This window comes from Trichomonas vaginalis, chromosome III (genome assembly GCF_026262505.1).
Source record: "Trichomonas vaginalis G3 chromosome III, whole genome shotgun sequence".
Classification (NCBI taxonomy): domain Eukaryota; phylum Parabasalia; order Trichomonadida; family Trichomonadidae; genus Trichomonas; species Trichomonas vaginalis.
This window is the reverse complement of record NC_067205.1, coordinates 24,745,075-24,768,153: the sequence shown is the minus strand read 5'-3', so window position 1 is coordinate 24,768,153 and position 23,079 is coordinate 24,745,075. Positions and strand designations below refer to the sequence as shown.

Sequence of the window (23,079 nt, the reverse complement as noted above, 5' to 3'; positions counted from 1 at the left end):
GTTCTGCAGGCATATTTCCATAAGCTCCCATGGAAAGCTGAAGATATTTAAACTTAGGGTTCTCAAAATTAACATAATAGTTGTCTTTCTTTCTAAATAGTGCCCAAATACTTTTAACATTAATAGGCGTATAAGCTGCTGTAAATGTTGCACTTGAACTATCTGTATTCTTTGAGAATGAACCGTCCATAGGAATCCAATCCATAACTTTAACAGGAAAACATAAAGCCTCGTTTGTATAATGTTCTACAAGTTCTGTATAAATGTTAGGGTCTAAAGAGAATGATTTTGGATGAATGAAACATTCATTAAAATCCATCTTTGTTCGAAATAGTTGCTGGGTTACAGTTGTAATAGTAACTGTTCCACTAGCTTCTACTGCCTTCGTTATCATAGTGAATGTTTCATTCCATGGAACAAATTTATTTGTCGGTGGATTTGAATCTGAAGCAAATGCAACTTTAAGAGTTTGGATTGAAAGCAATGATATCATTTACAGATATAGATGTTGCATGTGTAAGGCGTCGCTACTGAACTTTACTTTAAGCTGAATGTTTCCTGCAAAAGCTGGAATAAATCGAATAGCTTCTAATGGTAAAAACTTTCTAACAGGAATTCTTAAACGAAGCTTAAAATCAAATGATTTTCCTGCTGTAATTGGACCACTAACAATTTGTCCTGTTCTGCATGTTCCCGAATGACTCCATACATCTTCATGTCGAGTCTTTGAGAAAACATCTACTTTCTTTATTTGTTCGGTAGTTTGTGAGTTTGAAGTTATATATGCTTCTTCTCTTGCGTTGTCTTGAGAATATACGATACGACCATTTGCAAGGATTTGATATCAGCAACTGCATAGAAAGCGTCATCGAAACCAATCCAAAATCCTGGTGGGTTTGTTTTATTGGAACCTGAACCAATTTCTTTATCTGCAAATAAATTGACCTTCCATTTTATACGTAATGAATGTATTGTAAAGGTCCAACATATTTTCACCAGGAGGTGAGAGATTGGAATGTTACCCATGTGTTATCTTTAGCAGTTCCAGGTTGTGATGGAATCTTTGCGTCAGAATATTTCTATTAGTGTCACCAATTTTGAACTGCATTGTCTATGATATCGAAATATGAGCGAATCTGATGAATATGCTCTGCTGGAGTAAATTCGTTTAGCTGTTCGTTCTGCATGTATTTACTTCAGATAAAAATATCTATTTACTTCATTATTCTCACTCTTCTTCTTGGTATTCGTGGTGGAAGTTGTTTCTTGACATTTTCAATGAACTGTACATTCTCTTTTGTCTCAACTTCTTTCACTGGGTCAGGGTTCTTTGACTCGGTTTGTTTTTCAATGAAATTCACGAACTTTGCAATAAGCTCTTGGTTCGTTATTGAAAGTACATCTGGCTTCTTTTCTTCTTGTTCTTTTGGTGGCTCAGTTTGAACAGAAGGTTTTATATGGGCTTCGTGGACTTCACCCTTGCCATGCACCTTAATGTTGTCGCTCTCTGCATTCGCTAATGGAACCTTTCTTTTTCTTACGTATATTTTACCATCTTTACTCTGACTTACGTAATAGAAAGGATGTTGTATTCCTCTTGCGTCATTTAATATAATAGACTCTCGCTCTGATTTTGACAAGCTCATTTTACATCGGTTAAAGTTTTAATTTTATTTTTTATCTGCAGTCAAATGACTCAGACAAGTCCTACGGACAAGACCCAAGGGGTCATAGATGTTGAAGCATTGAAGAAAGAAATTCGTGAGCAAATTTTATCCGAACTGAAGGAACAAAAACAAGAACAAAAGCCAGAGAGACCAAAGAGAAAACTTAGTGAAAAACAACTTGCTGCATTAGCTGCTGGAAGACAGAAGAACCCACGTTTGCTGGCGAAGAAAGCTAGAGAAGAAGCAAAAGCAAAGGAAGAAGCAAAAAGCTAAAGCAAAGAAAGCTGAAGCAAAGAAAGAGTAAATGGTTTATTTTTATCCGAACTAAATGTATAGACAAATACCTTTATCTGTTGCGTTCAGTAGTGAAAACCCTGACGTCAAAATAAAGGGGAACAGAGTAACGTTTAAGTTTCCAACAGACTGGATTGTGAACATAAATGAAGAGAAGTACATTGGCATAACATCTATGTATATAACACGTGCTTTCAGAAAGGTTGACTTTATACTTCAAGTCGAGATAGAAAATGACGAACAGTCTTTAAGTGCCCAAAACATTCACATATACAAATACTTTAAAGACGATACAACATTGCAATGTATGATTTCATTTAATGAATGTTCGAGAAAAAGTTCAACATTGAAGTACAAACTTTACAGCCTTTACGTGAGTTTCTTGCACAACTGAAAGAAGAAGGTAGTCAGCCACAACTTATAGACTTTCATTATGAATTTAATGAAAATGAAGATGGAACTCATGACTGTCAATTTTTATATTTCACCATTCAATGAAGTCGCTAAAAAGAAAGAAAATCCATTACGTATAAGATTTCAAATCTCTGAACCAAGTGATGATTTAAGAATGTTTTCAATTATGATGCAATGCTTCCGAGGAAAAATGAATTTTCAAAGATTGTAACACCTGGCATTTGGGATAGAAAGCAAGCAATACTTTACTCTAATATAGCCAAAGGCGTTGAAAATGAGTTCATTGGTCATACAAGAACTTCACCACTTCCTAACCTAAATACTATAAATTAACTGGCTTCAATCGTGAGTTTTGGATAGACATGTTCTCCACTCATGACCATAATGCCAGTGTTCTTACCTCCAGATGGGAAGGACTGTCTCTACATTGAAGCACAATCTTAAACTCTACATCGCAGTATTGTAAAATCTACGCTAGCTTTATTTTTATCACGAATGACCTCATTGCTGACAAAAATAAATGACCTCAGAACTTCAACTTACGAATAAAGCTTGTTTTAGTCGTTATTGAAAAGTTGAACTTTTCAGCAAAGCAAGGTTGACATGACTTACATAAGTCGAATGCAATCTCTTGACCATCATGAAGTGCTTTGTAAAGTTTCATTAAACTGAACTCAGAGTCTTTGTCATATGTTCCAACAGGTATGTGAATGTTCTTATCTTCATTGTAATAGCATTGTATAGCTTCAGGAAACATTTCATTAGCGGTTAAAGCAATAACATCTTGCTTCACGCCTTTCATTCTGCAGTGAAATGCAACTTCATTTAAATCGTTAGTGAGTAAGTCTATGTAGGTCTTCTTTCCACAGAAAATACTTTTATAAGCTAAACTTTGTTTTCCAGGTGTTATTTCTGCAAAGTCGCTATGAAATTGACCAAGGTTCTTTCCTATAAGTTCTCTACCGTATCTCTTCTTAAACTCTGCTGCAAGCTTTGGGATGTCTTCATTATATAAGTGCATACTGTCGGTATCCTGGTAAAAGATTTGAAGTCCCATGTCCTCTGCAGTACAGAATACTTCATTCATAATACGTTTTGACATAGACAGAATATTAACACCAAGTGGACAGAAGTTAAAGTGTCTGCAAATGCTTTTCGTTAGCTTGAAAATAGTTTTATCTGAACCATCCAAACCTTCGAACTTCACTATATGGTTGTAATTTCTTATAGCATATCTTATAGCATCTTTGTCATCTACTATGGTTATTTTTGACTCAATAGGAGATAGAATAGTTTTGCCATAAATGCTGTTCAGAATGAGTTTTATAATTTCTTGTAAGGGTTTCTTCTTTCTTATACTTTAACCTTAACTCAAACAACTTCTTTACTTCATCTCTTTTCTCATATCTCTGTTTCCATCGTAATAGTATCCTTGCAACACTTCACATTTGACACCTTGATATTTTATGAGGTCTTGTAATGTTATATGGTCAACATACATGAGACAGCAAGTGTTTGAACTTCTTGGAACGTTAAGTTCTGGATTTAGTTCAGGGTCGCAAACTATTAAATGAAAGTGTCTGGGTATACCAATCTCTGTTATCTTAATGAGAACAAAGAAGCCAGACATAAACTTTTCACCAATGGGTTCCTTTTGGTCGTCATCGAATAAATGTCTCATGAGATACTCTGTGCTTAACATCTCATCCTTCAATACTTTTGGAATACCTTCTAAAGTATAAAGTCTTGCTATAGCTGAAGGATATAATGAAACAGTGTCTAAGTCAGCAATGAGTTTCTTTTTGCTCTTTTGTTTCATGTTATCTGACAACATACATCTTCCACCTTGAATGCATCTCGAAATAAATTCTCTTGGTTTATTTGAGAGGTCATAAAGATTTCCATTCGGGAAGTATACTCTGTTCTCAAACAATTTGTTAGCAATAGAACAAATACTAACGTAGTCATAAACGTTTAAATCAAACTCTTTCAATAAGTCATTGCGGAACTTTACAAAACCTTCTCTTAAAATTCTTACATCTTGTTTGCAGTAAAACGTGCTATATTTTTCTAAGTCGAAGTGGTTTTCATCTATTCTGCAACCTTTGATGGAATCTATGTTTTTCATGAATGTATCTGCATCCCGGATAAACTTACATGCTTCAGAAATGACACCAGTTCTGTTGTCATTTGCTAACAAAACACTGCTGTAGTAGTTATATGGAAATACTTCTTTCGGTCCTGTTTGTAAGTTAAACATAGCAGGAAATAGTTTAAGCTTCTTATTTATAACACTGTAAGAGTCTTTTATAATAATTGCCCGTCCTTTATATAAACCAGTTATTTGCATTGTTCGTGAACCTTTAATGATGGGAGTTCCTTTCACTTCTGTCATGTGTCTTAAGATGAAGTTTATGTCATAACTGAGGTTATGGAAATATATTAAACTCTTGTCAGGAAGTCTTTCCAAAAATTCTGTTGCACAGTTTGACCCCAAATGCTTTCACTCACTGAACCATCTTCACTGTCGTAACAGATGTTAAAAGCTTTATGAAAGCCATCTGTGCTACACTCAAAGTCAGCAAAGAAAACGTGCTCAGGTATGAATTTACATTTAGCTTTATTTACTTCTTTTGACTCTGCTTTCTTCTTCAGTTGTACACAATACTTTGGAGCATATGTCAAATCTTTAAATGGTGCAAGGTTCTGTTTATATAAGTCAGTAGTATATGTGAAAAGTTCTCCATAAGAAATAGGTTCGAAATATTTGCACTCCCACAATGTTTTCATAACATCCCATAACGGTGTTGTTCTATCATAACGAACTACATATTTATCTTCTCTCTTTGTATAAATCTTCATCTGTTTCTCAATGTTCATTCCACCACAAGCTTTGAGAATTTCTTTATAGTTTCGAATGAAATATGTTGTCATTGGAAGTCTTTCATTTAGCATGTAGTGGTCTTCAACAAGAAGTAAGTCAATAGTTCTAACAGTTTCGCATTCTTTTGGTATATATCTCTTTATTTCATTATGTCTTGAGTCATTGAAATAACCAATGGTAACATTGAATGCTATACCAGTTGCGTCAGAAATTTCTTGTACTTTACTTTGAGGAAAGTCTCTAACACGAATGACTTCTCTCATGTGGTCAATAGTTTCTTCATTTACTCCAGCCTGAATGCAAGCATAAACGAAGCAGTTATCTTCTGTCATAAGTGTTGCAGTTCTTTTGTTCAGTTCATTGAAGATTTGGTAGCGTTCAAGATTTATAGGTAATGTGCAAAGATACTTCCAGAACTGACCGCTTCTCTTCTTATAAAACTTCTTTTCACCAAGGATTTCATTCCAGAAGTCTATATCTTGTTTATCTCCTGTTTGTTAAGTCTGTTCAATAATCTTTCTGTCTTTCTGTCAGTGTGCTTTCATCTCTATATGGTCTCTTTTTTGGTTTGCCTTTCTTTACATCTGACATCGTTAAGCCTTCATATTCTGTTAAATCATACATCTTTATTTCGGTAAGATTCTTTATGTTTGTCAAGAAGAAGTCATAGTGCATTTCAACAATACCTGCAGCATTTGCTTCTATCTCTGATATAAAGTTCTCCTTCAAGAGCTGATGTAGTAATGTTCCAATATTATTGAGGTTTAACGTAGAACATTCATACTTTCCACCAAGTTTATAACATACCATCCATCTCTGTTGTGAGTTTATTTTAATCTTCTCTAAGAGTCTCATGAAAACCTTACCGAAATGTTTGTGTAAGTAGTCTCTGTTTGGTTCATCTAAAGCTTCGATGTTAAAGTCAATGAGTCTATTGCCTGACTTCACATTTCTCTTCCTATTCTCTTCATCTTTCTTTAACCATCTCTCACCTTCTTTTGGTTTGTCGTCAATGGAACGAATGACATCGTTAGCTTTACGAACTTGTTCTATAGCACTTTTAAACATCTCTCTTCTCTGTTGTTTCAGTGTGTCGTCTCTTCTTCTTGTTTCACCAACGTTTGCATTTGTTATGTCAAACATCTCTTGACGAACATCATGAGGTATTGAACGTCTATGATATAAGTCAATAGCAACGTCATTTAAAGGAAATGCTCTTGCATGGACTTCGTCCTCGCCGCGTTGCGGCTTTATGAACTCATGAATTCTATCATAAGTTATTTCACCATTATAGTCATTGAGGATGTCAGCGAGTGCCTTTTTGTTTGTTGCGTAATGCTTTGCAACATCTATGTTAGCTTCTGTAAGAAGTTGTTTTATTTCCGAGTGTTCTAACTTAGACAACTTCCGATACATCTTTAGTAGGAAATAAAAAAATATTTTTTGAAAAAATTAGATTAGATTTTTTTAAGTTATTTTTCAAAATAATTTAATATTTTTATTTTAATGAAACACATGCAAGAGTACAAGTTCTTTTCATACAATGCTCTCGCTACTGCCATCAAGAATGAGTTCAATGGTGCTTCAAACGTTAATGTTATCTTTAACAAGAAGTTTGTGAAAGAATCTAAGTTCGGTCAGTATGTCAGACCATTAGCTATCGTCATTGACCGCAAACGTTATACTTCACAAGAGTTAGCAGTAGTTTTGAAACAAAAGAGTTTCTTCGTGAATGTCAAAGATACTCATTATACTGTCATAAAGAACTCCAACATTGACTTCTTCAGTATTGCTTTAAATCTTTCCGAACAGAAAGAATATAAGAAGGGTGAAACAAATGTGAAATATTATCCTTCATCTCTGAAGACAATAACGAACAAAGATGTTATACAAAAGTTCTTACCAAAGGTTGAAGAAGCTTCTATTGACATTGACGAAGGAAGTGAAATGGTTGAAGAAATTGACCCTGACGTCATTTAAGCAAAAATATATTTTTGGTTAGTCTTCATATCGATATTTTACAACAATTCCCCAATGTATAAACTTTTCATACGCTTTTTCATAAGCTTTATATACCTTCAGAAATTTTGCATAATCTTTAGAAGCATTTAGATATTGTTTAAATGCTTTGTATGTCTTCAGAAATTTTGCATAATCTTTTACATGTTGTTCGTTCTCTTCTTCTGTCATGAGTTCCGAATATTCTAAATTCATGTTCTTTCATATGAGATAAAATTTTATAAAAAAAATAAAATTAGCTTAGATTTTTTTATTCTTCCTCTTTGAAGTTATCGAAATATTCTGTTATTTTTTCCTTCAGTAATGTTAAGTCTTCTTTGAATGTAAGTATTGTGCAACCTTTGATGTCATAGTGTGTTTGAGGAAGAGTATTTTTGACAATTTCCTTTATTTGCTCATTCGGTGTCATTGAAATCGGTAAGTTTTCACGATAGAACCAGTTTCTGTCAGATTTGTAAATCTTAGCAAGGTCATAAAAGCTTTTGTTGTTTCTTCTGACTAAATGCAACATAACCATATCTCTATCTTCTTCTTTCTCCAACTCTTCAGTATATATCATATACTTATAACTCTTTTCCTTTCCTTTTGGTACCGAACGTGGTATTCTTTTCTGTATGCTTTTGTCTTTGGATTCAATGACTTCATCTTTTGCTTGAAGTTTCTTTTCCATCTCTCCACGTTCTTGTCTATGAATTTCGTCAAGAAGTCTGTAAACATGCCATGCATAACGAGGAGAAGCCCACATTGCAACTGCATTTACTAAAAGTCTATGAACATAATAACCTCTTAAATTTATTGGCAAATTTTTACGATTTTCATGTGTTTTATGCATGACCGAAAAAAGTCGGTCTAGAGAAATTTCACTCAAAAGTTCTTGTGTGCTTTGGTTTTTGAACCAGTCGTCTGCGTGTTTAGTGTCTGGAGCAAAACATGCTGTCAAAATACTTTGCATTTGGTACATATCGTCTTTGACCGAACGAATGAGACGGAGTTGTTTGTTAAACTGAACCCACTCGTATTCTTCATTTATGGCTTCATGGACTATAACTGTTGTTGTGTTCTCTAATGTTGACATTACTGTCTTTACATACAAAATAAAAAAATAAATAAAAATAAAACTAACTTTATTTTTCTGTGTTAAAGAAATGTTAAAAATTCAGGGTTACATATGTGAAAAGAAGTCACGAACAAATGAAGGTCATAAGATTCAGCACATAATTCTGAATTGAATGGTGTGTCATACATGTCAAGCCGTCAAGAATTGAAGGAGATACGAGGCTATAAAGATTTTGGATATTTTCTGACACACACCCTGAGGGAAAAGTGACAAAACACGACGATAGAAAAAAGTGACAAAATGGGAGAAAGTTGTTCCCCGACCAAAATGCAATCATGTCGAAAAAGTGACATTTGTAAAGTTAGACGATAGGATTTCCTGAAAAAATACAAGACTTGTCTTGAATCAGGACAAAACTTTACAAAATGTAAACTTTACATAACCGTTTCTATCGTACATGATATTTAGTTGACATTGTAAACTATCTTCATGTAAAGTATGGCGGTTTGAAACCGTCGGGAACCTTCACTTTTTTGACGAACTTTCCGCAGCAATTTTTAAAATTTGTGAAAACTCAACGGTTTGACACGTGCCATATGTCATTTTACTCAGAATTTTGTGCTGAATTCAGCAAAAATAATGTTTATGTTAGCATGTTAGATCTAACACGTTTTCTAACCTCTTTTCTAACATAACTATTTACAAGCGTTTTACATGGTATATGTTGCGATGGTTCATGACTTTAAACAGTTTTGTAGCTTCTATTTCTTCTTTTAGTACATCGAATGTTTTAACAATGCCGAAGGTTTCTTTATATTTCTTCTTGACGTCAGATAGAAGGAAATCGTCAGCAGTTGGATAATTTTTGTTCAGAAATGCTAACATGTCCATTTTATCTTCTGCTGGCTTTTCTACTTCTTTCTTTAAATCTGCATAGTCGTTTCTCATTCTTTCTATCTCTTTGACGGAGTAGTTATATTTCCTCATCGCTGCCTTACATTTTGAACATTGCGGGTTCATTTTTGCGTTATACATTGAAATTTGACCTGCTAAAACAACTAAGGCGTCAATTGCTCTCTTCATCTCAAACATAGCGGGTCTTAGTTGTTCGTTCCATACTTTGCCTCTTCTATCTTTATCTCTTATTTCCCAAACACATTCAGCAACTAATGAAACAAAGTTATCGTAGGTCTTAAATTCTTCAGATTTATATATGTCAGAAACATTCTTATAAACCATGTCGCAATCTTTGTCCATAACTTTATGGTTGCAATGAAAACCAAGGAATTCATAATTTACTTTACGTATGAACTTCTTTATTTCTACTGAGTCAGTTGTTTTGACTTCAATTTCGTCGAATTCAGGAATAGTTAGTTTTTGTTGTTGGATTTCAGGCAATTTGGGTAAATGGTCAATAATGTCCTGCATTTCATAAAGATACTGTTCATTTGTTTCATCTTTCGCACTACAGTCTAAATTACTTGTTAAAAGTTCTTGCTTTATCTTCTGGATTTTTGTTTCGAAAGTATATGAAGAAGGAATGAAGCTTTTCATCTCTACTAACATAGATGTTGGATTCATGACTAACGAGTTTGGTGCTGTAGTTTGAATTGTTGTTGTGCCGATTGTTGAAATCATATCTTTACATACAAGATAAAAATTTTTCTTAGAAAAAAATTAGCGTTATTTTTCTTTCATAAGGAAATGTCAAAAATTCATGATTTTCGAGAGTTTTAGACCATGTTAGAAAAGTGGTTAGAAAACGTGTTAGATCTAACATTCTAACATAAACATTATTTTTGGTGTAAATAAATGGTACCATTAATGAATCATGACTGTTCTCATTCATGTCTGATTTACATCTAATGAAAAAGTTTAGAAGAATTTTCTTATTCTTTCTGGCATATTTTTGTCTTTCCAGTACTCCCGCTCTAATGGTCCCAGATGTGTTGGCTTTGACTCTCTCAAGTTCTTAGATGGTATAACATCTTCAACACCTCCTTCATATCTTACTTTATAAGTGTCATCGTTTATGTTGTAGCCAAGTATTTCAATAACCACTCCTCGCTTTGCTTCGTCAATGGTTTCAGCAAGTTTGCCATTACTACTTTCAACTAATTTGTCGAGGGTAAAATGCTAATGGAGTCGTCAGCAGCTTTTATAAGATATCCATTACCTTGCGTAGAGTCTACGATATAATAATTTCTACTTAACCTTAAACGTTTCTTTGTCAACGGTTTGTCGTCAAGAACTACACGAACTTTTGTACCAGGAATGAGGGTAAATTGTGTTGAATTTCTGATATTTTGTGTTTGGCTTCGTTTCTTTTGTATATACTTTTCTTCTTGTTGTTGTGTCATTGAATTTGGTGTATGTCCTGTTGTAGAATGTGTTGAGGAATTATATACTTCGAGAAAATGTTTCATTGTTTCTTCGGTAAAGTCTCGCTCTTGATTTAAATCTCTGAGCGTTCTTATGAAGCGGTTTATGATGCCGAGTATGTTATGGTTATGGTCTTCAGTAGTGTAGTGAGTTATGTTATGCTTAATGAGAAATTCTGTGATTTCATTGCTGAGGTATGCACTGTCTTGGTCTGATGTTAAAGTACTTGGGTATGTTCTGCTACAAACTTTTGTAAAACTCTTAACACTTCACGAGTTCCTTTATTTTTCATTGGATATGCATATGCTTTACGAGTGTTAACATTTATGAAGATGAGGAATGGTTTATGTCCTCCTTTTCTGCTTTGAATGAGAGTGTCAAATTGGTATGCGTCAGGAGCGTTGGAGTAAATTGGTAAAAAGTAGTCGTAAGGGTTTATTTTTGTTTGATGTACAACATTTTTGTCAAAGAACCTTTTCACTTCAGCTCTGTTAGTAAATCCCCAACTTTTTGCAGCTTCATTGAATTCTTAAATGACCTCCATGGATGTTGTTCGAATACTTCTTTCAAGCTCATTTATGTAAAGTTAAAGATTTTAACCAACTCGTATCCAAGCGTGCATTGTTATATAAGGAGGCATATAATCTTTTCCATTACCTGCTGGGTCTGTAATGCCAGCTAAACATGTGTATGATTTCCTGCAGTTCCACAGAAAATACCTGTTGAATCTACTGGGTCAGTTGATATCATATCTATCCATTCCCTGTCTATCCGAACCTGCTGCAAGATTTCTATAACCTCTTTTTGTTATTGAATGTGAATGGTTTCCTTCCACAGATGTTCTTCCACTGAACCTATGCATATGTGAAGGAAGGTTTTCAATACCTATTTTCTTTGAACCTCCCATCTTCATTGACTGCGTATTAGTGTAGAATGGAAAACTGTCAACTATTTCATACCATCTACCACCAAATAAAGTGTTTGGATTTATTGGATTCATAGACGTATAAACAGCTCCTATAGGATATATTAAATCATATATGCTCATAACTCTATAAACATATTCTAAAGAACTTATGTCATTAAATACCATTTGGAATGTATCTCCCGGATGAAATGTTGCATTTGTTCCACTTTTATAATGTAATGTTAGTTCAATAGAATTATCCAAGAAAAATTCAAAAGTATCTGGTTGAAGACCTCTAACAAATTCAAATGGAGTTGCTGGTTCACCATTTATAATTTCTGTTGTAAATGTCATTGTATCTGGTTTCGAAAATTTCTTTGATAGTTCTTCATCTACATAAGTTTTGTCTGCTTTCTTATCTAACATTGCGGGTAGTTCATATGCTTCAAAGTTTCTGGCATGACTTTCATATGTCCTGCAACTCTTATCTAAACTGTTAAGAGTATCTTTTACGCTTGTACTTGGATTCTCTAATGGTGCACTTGAACCAAGGTCAAAGTTCAATATTATGTCGTCTGCTCTAACAGTAGTGAAGGATTTATGTGTATGGTTCTTGTCGGCTTTCTTATCTAACATTGCTGGTAGTTCATGTGTTTCAAAGTTTCTGGCATGACCTTCAATGTTCATACATTTACTATTTAAGGAGTTTAGTGTATCTTTTACGCTTGTACTTGGATTTTCTAATGGTGCACTTGAACCAAGGGTATAGTTCAATATTATGTCGTCTGCTCTAACAGTAGTGAAGGATTTATGTGTATGGTTCTTGTCAGCTTTACTGTCTAATGTAGCTTGAAGTTCATTTATATCGGAGATGTTGTGTTTATGAGATTTCAAAACTTTGTTCATTGCTTCGAGTTCAACTTTGTCAGCTTTACTTTTAATAGCATCTTCAAACGTTATTTTGCCTTAACTCTCAAAGTAAATCTTGGTTCAACTAATACACCGTTAACATTGAAAGTAGAGGCATAAATTTCACCGGTATAACCAAATGCTTCTGGTGCTTTAGCTACATCATACTGTACAGTACAGCTTATGTCATAACCTTTAGCACGAATGTATTTATATCTTCTTTCATTAACATTTTTTGTCTTCGCTTCATCACTTCGTGTTAAATATCCATGGTAGTCCGTTATAATCTGTTCGTCTGAAGTTATATAATGAACATGGTTCTTGTCCGCTTTACTATTTAATGTAGCTTGAAGTTCATTTATATCGGAGATATTGTGTTTATGAGATTTCAAAACTTTGTTCATTGCGTCAAGTTCATTTTTATCTGTTTTACTATTTAATGTAGCTTGAAGTTCATTTATATCGGAGATATTGTGTTTATGTTCTTTATCTGCTTTTTCGGCTAATTTCTCTTCTATCTCATTTATTTCAAGTTCATGCCTACCACCACCTCCCGAAGAAGTATTTTTCTTCAGCTCTTGAAGAACGTCCACTTCGCCATCTTTGGTGTCAATAATGAGACTTTGAGTTAAAACCTTTCCTGTCTTAATGGATGTTTGTAAAACTTCTTCTTCACCGTGTTCGGGGTCATGGTCGTCATCATATCTTGTGAAATCAGAGATGTTGTCATACATTAAGCATATCTGTCTCAAAAGTTCTGCTATTTGAAACTGGAACGAAAGATATACAGAACTTTCATCATCTCCTAAAGTCAAGTCTGCTTTCTTAAGTATTTCTTGAATGTATGCAATGAGAACAGAGTACCTTGGAAAATATTCGAACAATATTTCATTAGCTGTTGGTTTTGGTGGTTCTTTTGGAGTTTCTGTTGTTTCAGTTCCTTCTGTAGGTTCTGTTGGAGTTTCTGCATCTCTTGACTTCAATGCTCTTGCTCTCAAAGACCTAAATGTTAGAGCACCAGGTTTTACAAAGGACTTTATAAATGCTTTAATAGTTCCTGGTAAGTTATTGTTAGCATTAAGTAAGTTCCTTATGCTTCCATCATGTACGTCCATAGCACTATGTAAAAAATCTATACTTTTCTTGTAGTCAGCAATAGACTGACTGTGATTTTTTAAAGATTTGTCAATACCTTTAAGCCAATCTTCATGCATGTCTGATACTGAGCCAAGAATATCATTTGCTTCCTTTAGTGTATTTTGTGCTTGTCGTAAAGTATCCAATCCCGTACGTGCATTGTTTGCTATACGTCTTACAGTATCTATTTGACTCCTTGTTTCTTGCATCCAACCAGATAAAGTTTTAATAGTATCCGAACCATTTGAAATGAAGTTCAAAGCATTTTTAACGTCATTTAAAACTTCTTCACCAAGTACCGCCCATATCTTTCCGATTTGGTATTGAAGAACTCCATATGAAGCAGCTGTTAAACCAGTATTTATAAGGTCCCATATCCATGATTTAGCAGTTTTTCCATCCTTTCCATCCAAACCGTTCTCGCCTTGAGGTCTTGTATTCCTTGTATTCCTTGTATTCCTTGTGGTCCTTGAGGTCCTTGAGGTCCTTGAGGTCCGGTGTCACCCTTCTCTCCTTTCAGTTCATCTTTATGTTCGTTATAATATTCTAATGTCATAAGGTGTACATCATTACTGCTACCAGCAACGCCAAGAATTTGTTTCTCATTCATGACTAAATTCTTTAGGCATTTAATGTTGTCGTCAAATCGAAAGCTCTTTAACAATTCAATGAGAACATTCAGTACTTTCACTAATGAGGCATCTACTGTAGAATTTATATATTGCACCGTTCCATCATTTATGATAGGAACCTTGCTTGTTGTAATGAATGGGTCATAAGTGTTAAAATCGAAATCAATGACTTTTTTAGTTTTTCCATCGTCAATGACTAAATCATTGCCTTCAATGGTTAAAGTTGAGTTTTCGTTTACTAGTTCATGTGCTCTTCCTTGCTTCATTTGTTCTCATACGCATATGCAGCAATAGTCATATTTTAATGAGAATAAAATGTTGTTCTATTTGCAAAGTACAGACCCAAACGAATACGGGACAGTAAAGCTACAAACAAACTTAGGTCTTCAGAATGAAGCGCTTGCTTTCAGAGTTGTTGACTTCAATACTATCGCAACTTTTGTCATAACAGATGAAACAGATTTCATAGAGATTGAAATAGATGACAAAAGAAGTTTTATAACATTTCCTAACAGAGCAGAGTATAGAATAGATAAAATTGCTGGAGTCATAGGTACTCTCATAAATGAAGAAACTATTGACAACATAGATGTCGAACTCTCTTCTGAGGGAACATTGAAGTTCAGTAGCAAGAAAGAGTTCAAGATAACACGAATGAGTCATAGAGTACAACTTCTTTTGGGTGCATACCATATGACATTTCCTTTGAAAAGTGTTGACAAAACGATTGAGATGAAATCTGTTCCATACGTATGTTATGGTAATTGTTTATACATTGAGTCTAAAAATAGCTAATGTCACAGGCATTTCAGGAGTAAAGTGTTCAGTAGAGTAGTAAAATCTTTCTGTTATGCAGTCAATTCAATGTTCATTCCAAACGTTCCTGTCATAGCAACTCATTTAGGTAAATGGGTTCGCATTAGTCCTCATAATTTGAAAGACATGCAATTCAGACTAGTTGACTTTCAGGGCGAGCCTGTAGAACTGAAGGCACCAGTGCGAATGACTGTTGAAGTTGACTTTTTAGAAAATATTAAATGCAACAGCTTACAAGAGAACTCAGAGCTAAAAATATAAAGTATGAATGTTATGTATTAGGTCATGAACTTTGGTTGTTGCTGTTTGATGAAACAAATGAGTTAGTTATGTCAGTCAAGAGAACAGAAAAAGGCGTCAAAGGCGCCGAGCGCAAAGCGCTATATTGTGTTAGTGAAAACTGCACCAAGTCAATAAGATTAGGTTTGCATTATGAAGATGAGTTCGATACTGTTGAAGAAGTTTTGGATAGATATTACAAATTGCTTTAATTTACTAAAACATATTTCAAGCAAAGTTTATATTCTGTTGAAAGTTTTGTATACTCGTTCGAATATTTATAATTAAACTCAACTCCTGTAGTTCCTGGTGTTTCAATGATGCGGATGTTACCTATTTTCATGAATAGTGGAGTTTGACCACAGCATTCGATTTCAGGGTCGAGATAGTCAATGACACATTGTTTCCCTGTTATTCGTGATATAACATTTTCAAGGTCCTCCTTTGTTAGAATTATTTGGTTCTTACTTATAAGATTTGTCAAAAGCTTCTTATCGTCTTTGAGTAAAATTGTTTGGTATAACTGAAGAAGGTAATGGTCTACGTTATCTGAAGGATTTGTTTGAACATTTATGTAAGGGTTGTCGTTGGCTTCTCTTGAAAGAATTTGGTCCAGTGGTGGATACTCTAACTTAACATCTGATGTAGCGTTAGCGTTTGAAGCTGTGTTTAAATTCACGGCGCCATGCTCCATGATGGGCTCTTTGAGCCCTCCCGACTTAAGTTCTGGTTCTTTTTCTTTCAAACACTCTGAACTATAGTTCTTTATGACAATATTGTTTGTCGTTCGTGAGTCAACATTTGATGTTGGTTCAATTGGAACATTAACGGCACCAGCTAAGATGGATTTGCTTCTCATTTCATATAGAATAAAAACCTTTTATATGTATGAAATGAACAATATACTCGACAAGGGTTTGAATGTAAAGCTAACGAATGAAAATATTGTTGAATTCACTGAGACAGGAGCTGCGTATAAAGATGTAGAACTACTGAACAAAAGAGCTAAGGGAAGAAGCAGGAACATGAACAAAGGGTGAAGCCTATAAAAATTTATGTCAACGATGGCTCAGGAGGTTCAAACATAAAGTATGCAGAAAGTTATAGAGTTTATGCTCTCAAAGGTGAAAAGCCTTCATTTAAGAACAGCTATTCTAACGCATATCCTCAAAAGCTAACGGATGGGGAAGTGGATGATATGAATGACAGCAAAAATATTAACAGAAATGGCGACAGAGATGCATGGAATTTGTTTACCATCAGTCAATTGAAGGTTAAACTTTAAAACAATGTTGGTCGTTCCCATGGAATATTTTTGACTTTAATGGTATTAGTCATGATATGAATCTCAAGGTATGAACGAGGAGAGATGAGAGACTTATATGCTTCCCAAATTTCTTCAAAAGGTAATGTTATACCTGACTGTTTCCAAATGAGTTCAATATCATAACGTGAGAAACCTTGAAAGATAACGAAGTCAGTTATGAGACGTTTTATGTTTAAAGCAAGGAAAACGCCATGTTTGCATAAGTATTGCTACAGTTAAATGGTAATGTCTGACTTTAGTTATGATGTTAGCTAATGGTGAGTCAGGCTTTGACACTAAACCTTTTCCGGCGAAGTCGTCACAAACGAGCAGAGTATTTGAAGGATACTTTTTGAAGGGGTATTTTGAAAGTTTTGACAGAATGTAGTTTGTCAGTCGTTTCATATCGTAAACTTCTGAGTACTGACGTAAGTGGTGTTTGTCAATAATTCTTTCCATCTCTTCTGAAGTCTTTTGCATTCCTGACTGTATAAATTCAACGATGGCATAATATTTTCTCTTACGTCGAATGTAACGTTGAAGAAATTCAATGAGTTCACTGTCTGGAACTTTAACGACAGATGCTTGAACTTTACTCATGAATGTTTTCGCTGTTGAGTCCATAGAGTCTGAAGTTGCTGATATAATGATTTGGTCATAATATGAGTCATTTCCTAAACGTTCTGTTATGAGTATATGACGAATGAGGTTAAATGTCTTACCTGAACCCATCTTTCCACAATAGAAATACACACCATTTGAACAGAATTCATAATCTTTGCTGAAAGGAAGAATAAGAGAAGAGTTAAGTTTGTCTGTAGTTTCATTCATGTCTTCATCTACGTCATGTATTAAATGCTTCATTTTATCTCCATTAAAAATGCAAGTCAGAAATATTCAGAACATAGCACCGAGTCTAACTGACAAGAGTATAAAGATATACTATGAACATGTTATGATGAAACCAACCAAAATTCAAGAAAGTCAGTATACTTATGAATATCCAAGACACTGGGTAGAGTATGTAGGAGGTGAGAAAGCTATTGAAATAAGACAAGTTAGAAGTATTCCAGCAGGAAGGACAATATTATTGAAGAACTTTAATGTTTTAAGATATAATGATGAAACAAAGAAGCAAGATAGTTTTCCTGTTGCTGTGTATGTGAACTTAGATACAGGAGATGACATGAAAGTTTTTAATACAAAGCTTCAAACGGTAGTGAGAGAACAACTTACTGCGGAAGGACATCCATTACCTTCAGAAGTTACCATAGCATATAATTTTGAAACAAACTCAATAGATTTTAAAGTCGTCTCTGCAAAGAAGTCAGGATTTACATTTAATGAAGCAGATGTATATTCGAATGAAAACTTCAAAGCTATTGCATGGTTAGATAATGACGATTGCTTTAAGAAAATATTTAAATACAGTGACTCAACGATGTCAATAGATGACCTTCGTGGAATGTTACCATCGACGTTTACAGTAGAAGGTTCAGCAGGATTGCTTACAAGATTGTCAATTGGTGGTATTTGGTCTCGTGAGAACATTGTTATAAAATCCAGTATAAGTGAATTTGCTGAAGAATCTATATTATGTCTTTCAAACTACATGTATTCGCCGCCGAAGCATTATAGTATAACAAACTTTGTCAGTAAGTTTAACATAAGACTTGTCGAACCTTCTTCAATGAAAGATGTTGTGCTACCTAAAGACGGAAAGGATGGACTCATTATTGAGATGATTTTAATAGCATATTAAATGAGCTTGTTCTTAAAGGTCGTTCATGATGAAATAACTGTTGTAGAAGATGTTAGCAATTGTTCAGACATTTTGAAGCGTATAGATGATATAAGAAAGAAGTTAGATAGACCGCAAAGCGGTGAGGGCGAAGCACGTGAGAATGTTTATGTTTCATTGACTTTCTCCAGTAACGAGAACTTTTATGAGATAATATTGAAGAGAGATGATTTTAATATGGTGTAAATGGTAGCTTGGGCAGCTTTAGGCGCAATGGGAACAAAAGCATTAGCATTTGGAGCAAAAGCACTTGGAGCTTATGACGCAGTAAATAAAATGAGTGGAGGAAGGGTTTCGAAGACATTAGATGCAAATAAAGGAAAGATTGGAGGCTGGGTTGCAAAGAAGTTAAGATTAAATAAAATAGGGCTCATAAATAAAGCATCCAATTTGGTTGCGACTGAGTCAGAAAATGCTTTAGGAAAGGACGATGAGTTTGCAAAACACGCAAAAGACTTTAATGACCAGATGAAAGGTGAAACAATGCATTTAAATAGAGTCGATGGAACTAAAGAAAATGTTTCTTCTCCACCAGTAGTTCTTCCGTATGGTCCCTATGGAATGTATGGAAACCCTTACGAAAGACCATTTGACCCATTGACTGGTGGAAGTAACTGGTATCATTACGGACGAAGAAGAAAGACAGTCAAGTTGGAGACAGACGTGAAGAAAGCAACTAAAAAGAAACCAAGGAAGAGAGTTATAAAGCAATGAATTCAACAGGGTGAAAAAAGAGGTTAGAAAACGTGTTAGATCTAACATTCTAACATAAACATTATTTTTGTGCTATGTTTTTCATACGTGTGAGGGTGGTGATATCATTTATTTTTAAATAAATGTGGGAACAAAAATAAAGCATATCTACTCAACAGGAATGAGACCCTTACTGACTATGTATTCGTTTAATGCTTGATGAAAACAATGGTACATATTATCGTATGGGTATACACAGCGTCTGTTTCCATCGTCGTCGTATATGTAGAGCTCAAATCCAGTCCAACCTTCTTTTGTACAATATGTAGCTTTATTTAAGTATGCATTTATGTAGATAAGGCAATTTTCTTCATCGCTCCAGAAATAATTTTTGTTCTTTGTTGAAATAGTTTTCGTTCCTCTGCGACCATAAGGAATGTATGCAATGAACTTTGCGTCATATGGGATTGTAATATATTCGGGGTTTCTTTCATCGTCAATGGGTCTATCTTTGTTAAAATGCATGTTTCTCAGTTTTACTTGAGTTTTGAATAGTTCACGGAAACGTTCTGGGAAAGAGTCATAGTAAATGTAGTCGGACATGTCTTTGTAATGAAATAAAAAAATTAAAAAAAATAAAAATAAGGTTATTTTTATTTAGTGAGGACGGTAGTGAATTCATTAGTGAAGTCATTAGTGAAGTCATTAGTGAAGTCGTTTATGTGTCAGATGGTTTTGTAAATATTTAAGGTTAAGTTGGTGTTATGGTTGTGTTGTAAAATATACGTTACCGGCTTCGTAAAGTGTCAAAACCGCTAAGTGGTGTACGGAGGCGCGCAGTGCCACAGTACCCAAGAGAGGGATACTAACTAGGAATATGTGGCTAGTAAGTTAGAGAAGAAAGCAGATAAGGAATATGTGGATGAAAAAGATAATGAAATTATAGAAAGGGCTGAATGGTATCATGAATGGACATCGAAGATTTTAAAAACTAAAGCCGATACAGGATGGGTTTCAGGATGTTTAGACCTTAAAGCAGATAAAACTTATGTTAACGATGAGTTAGAGAAGAAAGCAAATAAGACTCATACACATACAAGTTTTACAACTGTTGCTATAGAAAGTATTGAAGGAACGGTTGAAGAAACTGGTGGGGATGCATTATATTGTAAACCTCCTAACTTTCCACAAGGTTTAACATCGGATGACGACATAACGACGATGAAAAACATTAGATGTAAAGATGTTTATGTCATGAAGGATGAACATAATATTAAATTCACTGCTCAAGATTTATATGACAAGAAAGCAGACAAAACAGAGCTTCAAACATTAAAGACAGAAATACTTCAAACATTATATCAAGATTATATCACTATAATGTTACCAGACCAGAGTAGTACTTGGTTTTGGAACTTGGACTCAAATAGTCGACAGGTTTTTGTATTGTGCAAACTCTTCAAAGGAAACAGGTGGAAGTAAAACGATTTCAGTGAAATTACACTGACACAGTCAACACTATAAGTACATCACACAAGCAGTTGGCATAAGCATAGATATTGGGATTGGTCAGCAATGACAAAAGGTAAAGGATATGATGTTAAAGACAACGTTAAGTTTGCTATAAATTGTTACTGGAGTAACACTGAGGGAGGAGGAAACCATACACATCGCGTTTCAGGATATAGCGCAAACAAACGAGGGACAAGAAAGCTAAAGAATACTGCACCTTGATATAGGATGAAGTTTACGATTGACTAGGTATTAGAAATTGCGCTCTAGGTCGATGCATCTTTTCACAGCTTCTTTACAGAATATTCGCATCGGATTGTCTTAATATTTGTTAGAACTTTCTTTGAAAGTATACCACTTGAACTTTGACAAGTTTGAAACGAGGTCTGACAAATGTAGTTTTTATCTTCTGCTTGCAGTGTGTACATATTTGCCATGTTTGCCTAAAACTTCATAATATTCTCTTATTGTATACTTTCTTCTATTTATTCGAACACGAATGTGAGTACCTGTCGTAGTTCCCATTGTTGTCTAGTCAATGTATTCTTCATATGGGTTCGCGTTTTGGTATTTCTATTTTTACTTGTTCACCTTTCTGAAGTTTGAAGCCCGGCATTCTTTCTTGTTTGTCTCTTTTGAACTAAATTATTAAAATAATAGTCTTTCTCTAAGTCAGGATTGTTTTTCATTTCTTCGGGGGAGTGGTTTCCCAAACCTTTTTGTTTACGGTTATTGTAAATATTTAAAACTTGTCTCATCTTTGCCATGGAGAAGTGTCTATATTTGTCGTCATACTGAATTCTCATTTGCGTCTTCACCACCTTGTGGTTGGTTTAAGTCTCTTAACATTTTTATACAACCGTCAATGACACCAAAGAGCAGAATGGTTTTGGTCGACAATGAAATATTGGTTTACATTTTTTGAACGCAGATAGTTTTTACTCATCTGATTGAAAGAAACTTTCACAGTCAGATGTCAAGTTTTTGTTGGCATTGGTATTTGTCAACGAATATTGTCAAAGCAGTGTTTCACATCTTAAATATTTTTGGGACCATATTGCTGTGGCTTACCAGTATCGATTTGGTTTTGAAACCGACAATATTAGCAGTATGGTGGTCATATGGTCTAACGTCTCGAATGTTTTCAAGTATCCATAAACCAAGCATTTGGTGTTTGAACTAAAGATTTTTACCATGAGTGCTTTCTTTGTCGCTTAGAAACATAGGGTCTTGTTTGGATTCGTCATTTTTTAACCCTTCAAGACATGGGTTTCTTTGGCAGCATTAGCAGGAGTTGCCATCCAGATTTTGGCCCGCAGTGGGACAAAATAGCGCAGAGGTGTATTTATGGAAGTTGGAAGGAAAGACATTTTTGAGTCACATTAGGTATACTTAAAGAGAAGCACTTACTAATTATAACAAACTAGTACATGAAAGATTGGGATGGTAGCCACGAGATGCAACACATTTAATTCCAAATCCTGAAACAAGAGGAAAAGTTCAAGATGGATGGACAATGTAGGAAGACAAGCAGGAAACTATTATAACAAAGCAAATGACTATATAACCAACAGGGCATATATGGGCTTCAAGGTGAAAAGAGATTCTTTAACAGAGGATATAAACATGCACAAATCAGTGGTATAACAATTACCCAACTACCTCAACGCTAAACGTGGGGAATGTAGTTTTTTATGAGATGAAATGAACAATACAGCATTGGACAAATGGGGTTCAGATGGCTTTGTTCGACTTCCAGCAGTTACACACACGTGTATGTCAAGTTCTTTCTATACTCAGGAAGTTTTAGACCGACTTAAACCAACAACAAAACCAGTTGAAAACAAACCAAACTAAAATTTTTCTGAGATGAATGACGAAGAAGTTGGAAACGGTTAGATTTTGGGACACAAAACAAAAGGTTCCAGGAACATCAGTGTCAGAACTGTCAAAGAACTTACGATGAAAGAGAAAAATTCAATAATAGAAGTGCAGGTCTGGAAATACAACCCCTAACTACACAGTCACTTTTCAATAAATGGAACGGCTAGTATCTAAAAAAAGAAACAGACTCTCACAAATAAAATATTGAAGTCTGAAGGAGCTTTCGAACAACAGATGGAAAAGTTACTTCACTGACCAACAGTTCATGTATCGAACATCTCATTGACTTAGAGTCGAATATATTCTAACTTTACAACAAACAACAACAGTTGAAAGGAAAAACAAAACAAATGGCATATGAATATTTATGAAGATGTTGACGACACAACTGTTCCTGCAAGTGAATAAAAGTCAGAGGAACCGAAAAGATGACGAAAAACCGATAGAAAGAAGAAAAACCAAAAACTGAAGATTAACAAAACAAAG

The 23,079-nt window shown here is 34.6% G+C and overlaps 9 protein-coding genes and 2 pseudogenes across 11 annotated transcripts, besides 2 other annotated features; 3 read left to right on the top strand and 8 right to left on the bottom strand.

The window, feature by feature from the left end:
• Positions 1–20,068: part of a mobile genetic element that runs on past the window's edge.
• Positions 1,692–1,971, top strand: TVAGG3_0758470 (annotated as a pseudogene). Its single transcript has one exon. A coding segment is annotated over exon 1 (280 nt).
• On the bottom strand, positions 2,902–3,177 carry TVAGG3_0758460 (organellar and viral DNA polymerase type B; the record flags this gene model as incomplete). The annotated part of the gene is made up of 1 exon (XM_051245512.1): positions 2,902–3,177. The coding sequence occupies one exon, from the start codon at positions 3,175–3,177 to the stop codon at positions 2,902–2,904; it is 276 nt and encodes a 91-aa protein (XP_051092099.1).
• Positions 5,850–6,675, bottom strand: TVAGG3_0758450 (organellar and viral DNA polymerase type B; the record flags this gene model as incomplete). The annotated part of the gene is made up of 1 exon (XM_051245511.1): positions 5,850–6,675. A coding segment is annotated over one exon (826 nt), but the record flags the coding sequence as incomplete, so codon positions are not given.
• TVAGG3_0758440 (uncharacterized protein) lies at positions 6,766–7,239 on the top strand (the record flags this gene model as incomplete). The annotated part of the gene is made up of 1 exon (XM_051245510.1): positions 6,766–7,239. The coding sequence occupies one exon, from the start codon at positions 6,766–6,768 to the stop codon at positions 7,237–7,239; it is 474 nt and encodes a 157-aa protein (XP_051092097.1).
• TVAGG3_0758430 (KilA, N-terminal/APSES-type HTH, DNA-binding family) lies at positions 7,666–8,353 on the bottom strand (the record flags this gene model as incomplete). Its single annotated transcript, XM_001283623.2, has 1 exon — positions 7,666–8,353. A coding segment is annotated over one exon (688 nt), but the record flags the coding sequence as incomplete, so codon positions are not given.
• Positions 9,035–9,355, bottom strand: TVAGG3_0758420 (organellar and viral DNA polymerase type B; the record flags this gene model as incomplete). Its single annotated transcript, XM_001289060.2, has 1 exon — positions 9,035–9,355. One exon carries the CDS (start codon positions 9,353–9,355, stop codon positions 9,035–9,037), a length of 321 nt encoding a protein of 106 aa, XP_001289061.2.
• TVAGG3_0758410 lies at positions 10,211–11,009 on the bottom strand (annotated as a pseudogene). Its single transcript has one exon. A coding segment is annotated over exon 1 (799 nt).
• On the bottom strand, positions 13,127–13,747 carry TVAGG3_0758400 (organellar and viral DNA polymerase type B; the record flags this gene model as incomplete). The annotated part of the gene is made up of 1 exon (XM_051245509.1): positions 13,127–13,747. A coding segment is annotated over one exon (621 nt), but the record flags the coding sequence as incomplete, so codon positions are not given.
• Positions 15,606–16,256, bottom strand: TVAGG3_0758390 (uncharacterized protein; the record flags this gene model as incomplete). The annotated part of the gene is made up of 1 exon (XM_051245508.1): positions 15,606–16,256. The coding sequence occupies one exon, from the start codon at positions 16,254–16,256 to the stop codon at positions 15,606–15,608; it is 651 nt and encodes a 216-aa protein (XP_051092095.1).
• TVAGG3_0758380 (uncharacterized protein) lies at positions 17,083–17,534 on the bottom strand (the record flags this gene model as incomplete). The annotated part of the gene is made up of 1 exon (XM_051245507.1): positions 17,083–17,534. A coding segment is annotated over one exon (452 nt), but the record flags the coding sequence as incomplete, so codon positions are not given.
• On the top strand, positions 17,695–18,465 carry TVAGG3_0758370 (uncharacterized protein; the record flags this gene model as incomplete). Its single annotated transcript, XM_051245506.1, has 1 exon — positions 17,695–18,465. A coding segment is annotated over one exon (771 nt), but the record flags the coding sequence as incomplete, so codon positions are not given.
• A 191-nt stretch (positions 20,069–20,259) lies between the features above and the next one.
• Positions 20,260–23,079: part of a mobile genetic element that runs on past the window's edge.